The sequence below is a fragment of the Halyomorpha halys genome, unplaced genomic scaffold (genome assembly GCF_000696795.3).
Source record: "Halyomorpha halys isolate HHAL.00 unplaced genomic scaffold, Hhal_1.1 Scaffold609.1, whole genome shotgun sequence".
In the NCBI taxonomy this organism is placed as follows: domain Eukaryota; kingdom Metazoa; phylum Arthropoda; class Insecta; order Hemiptera; family Pentatomidae; genus Halyomorpha; species Halyomorpha halys.
The window spans coordinates 32,196-34,716 of NW_027108275.1; the positions used below are offsets into that span (position 1 = coordinate 32,196).

The window sequence follows — 2,521 nt, forward strand, 5'->3', positions numbered from 1 at the left end:
CGTCAATCTCCATTTAGCAGAACTAGTAACTAACTCTCAATGATGTTAAATGTTATATTGTTTTAATATGGTAAAATCAGGAAATATTAGCGGTAATGATGATCTTTAGTTTAACATGTTAAACCGTGTCAAATGGAGAAATACTTCCCTCTTTTAGCATGTTAAAAAGATATAACATTTAACATGGCTGAGAGTCTGTTACTAGGTCTGTTAAATAGAGAATGACGTTACGCAACAGACCACCTGAGCTCGTCACCATTTTATTCGTTGTTGTTAGGTTACTTGCTCGTAGTTTGTATTTTGATTGAGTTAGTATTGTTTTGGATGTTTTTAAAACTAATGAAGTAATGGATGGCAATAACAATAATGTAATGACAGTTGTCAATTAGTTAATCTTGTTTCCCTTCCTCACAAGTTAGAACATCAACAAGGCATTTATAGGAAAAACTTTCACTTTTCACTCACTTAAGGCATGTTAGACAATTTATTCAAAACTTGGAATTAAACAATAACATGAAGTTTTGGAAGGAAAGATTATAAAACAAGTTGCTCAGAAAATCCGCTAGGAGCTCTTATGCATTTACCATTTAACATGACTTAAAATAGGGCTACTCACAATCCTATACTTATAATATTTAACATGGTCAAACATTTTACATTTAACACAACATTATGGATACGCCCATTACTGCATTTAATTCTGTAATACATAGCCATTGAATATTAAAATACATAATAGTTATATATGATTTTTTTTTGTCCTTATTGTTTTAGTTTTTTAATGTTTTTCATTTTCTATATCTTTATTTATTTTTTCATCTTTATTACTTTTTATATGTTTTGGAATATTATTTATTTATTTTGTTTCTATGATTAATCTATATCTAACTCTAATTCAGAATAATCAATAGTAAAAATTTTGAATAAAGAAAAAAATATATACAAAATCCTATATGGTCATGCATAATTATATTTCAATAAAATCTAAAATAATACTCAAAATACATGCATAAAAAAAATTTAAATAATAATAATAAATATATAGGTGATGATTATAACAGGTTATAAATTAAAAAAAATAAAGGGTAATAAATGTGAAAAGTAATGAACATATATAAATAAAATAATAAACATAAAATTATAAAAAAGTAATATATAAAAATGATTACATAGTTATGTTGTAACAATCAGGGTACAGTAATAACTAAACAACAATATAATAAAAACTTACTTGCATAGGAGGAACCAAGGTCTAAGATGGTACCATCCTTTAATTTCAAACAGAAAAACATATTGCCAGGACATTTGGATTGTCCTTTAGGGCAAAGAGAGAAATAGTAAGTAGCATTGGGCATATCCATTCCAACAGGCACCCACGAATCGTCTTCCAAAGTACTGAAAAATATTTTTAAATTTAAGAATAGTTTAAATAAAAAAAACAAAAAAACAAAGTGATCAATTATAATAAAAAATATCCATAAAGTCTCAATCAGTTTATTTTCTTATTATCCTACTCCTACGTTTTGGGCCTTTCGGCCATTCTCAAGGATAACTAATTCTAAATATCACAGTGACAATATAGTCAAAAAATTGCTCTTGTCAGATTATATTTTAGTTTATCAACTTATTTCTTATATCATTCATTTACTTTTTCTAATATCATTACATTTCCACACACTTTCTAATATAACCTTATAACTCTCTTTGTCAAGAATACAGCTACCTGATGCCTCACCAATGAGTTACCCACCCTTAAATGTACTTATTTGTGCGCATATGTAAGCGAAAAAGTAAGAGACGGAATCAGATAAAATCGATAAGGTACTAATTGGAGAACAACTGGCATTAAATTTCATCCTAAGTGGATTAACGGGTCATTCGATTATGCCTGAAAATAAATTTTATTAGGTAGATACAGAAGTGATTTGTCCCTAAGCGTCAAAAACGTAAACTTTTAGTGAAAATATATGTATATATAGTTGACTGTAAAAATTGATATATAAGATGATCAGGGTTGCGGTCATAAGTGAAACAAAAATAGTTTACAACCCTTTTGACCGCAACCCTGACCATCTTCTAATATATTTTAGTGAAAATGTTCGATTCTGAAAAAAAAAAAGTTTTTTTTTCTTTTCTTGTATGGACACAAACCTTCCCTTCCTTCGTTAGTAAGGAATGATTGTTCGGTTTAGGTGTAAACATCACACGTGTTTTTACTCTCTTTTTATTTTATTTTAGTTTTTTTATTGACAAATTAATAAAATCATCAAAGCTCCTTACTTTGACACAAATAAAATCATCCATAAAGACCATAATATTCTACATATAACCGACTTAGTCCGAATCGGATATCATTTCTTCCATTATAAACTCCCTAAAACCCACTACTTTAGGGTATTTTCTCTACATGACTTTATCATAACCATTGTAATCTAACTTCACATTTACTGGATGTATTTATATGTAAATAAAAATCACATAACTTCCTTTTCAAACCCGTAGACTCCTTGTTACTTCCCAA

The 2,521-nt window shown here is 28.1% G+C and overlaps 1 protein-coding gene across 1 annotated transcript in view; it reads right to left on the reverse strand.

Moving 5' to 3' along the window:
• LOC106684739 (uncharacterized) overlaps positions 1-2,521 on the reverse strand; it is a 31,667-nt gene that overhangs the window by 10,885 nt on the left and 18,261 nt on the right. Inside the window, exon 2 of the mRNA XM_067046635.1 lies at positions 1,232-1,395. Coding sequence (XP_066902736.1) covers positions 1,232-1,395 — 164 coding nt within the window. The remainder of the gene's footprint in view (positions 1-1,231; positions 1,396-2,521) is intronic.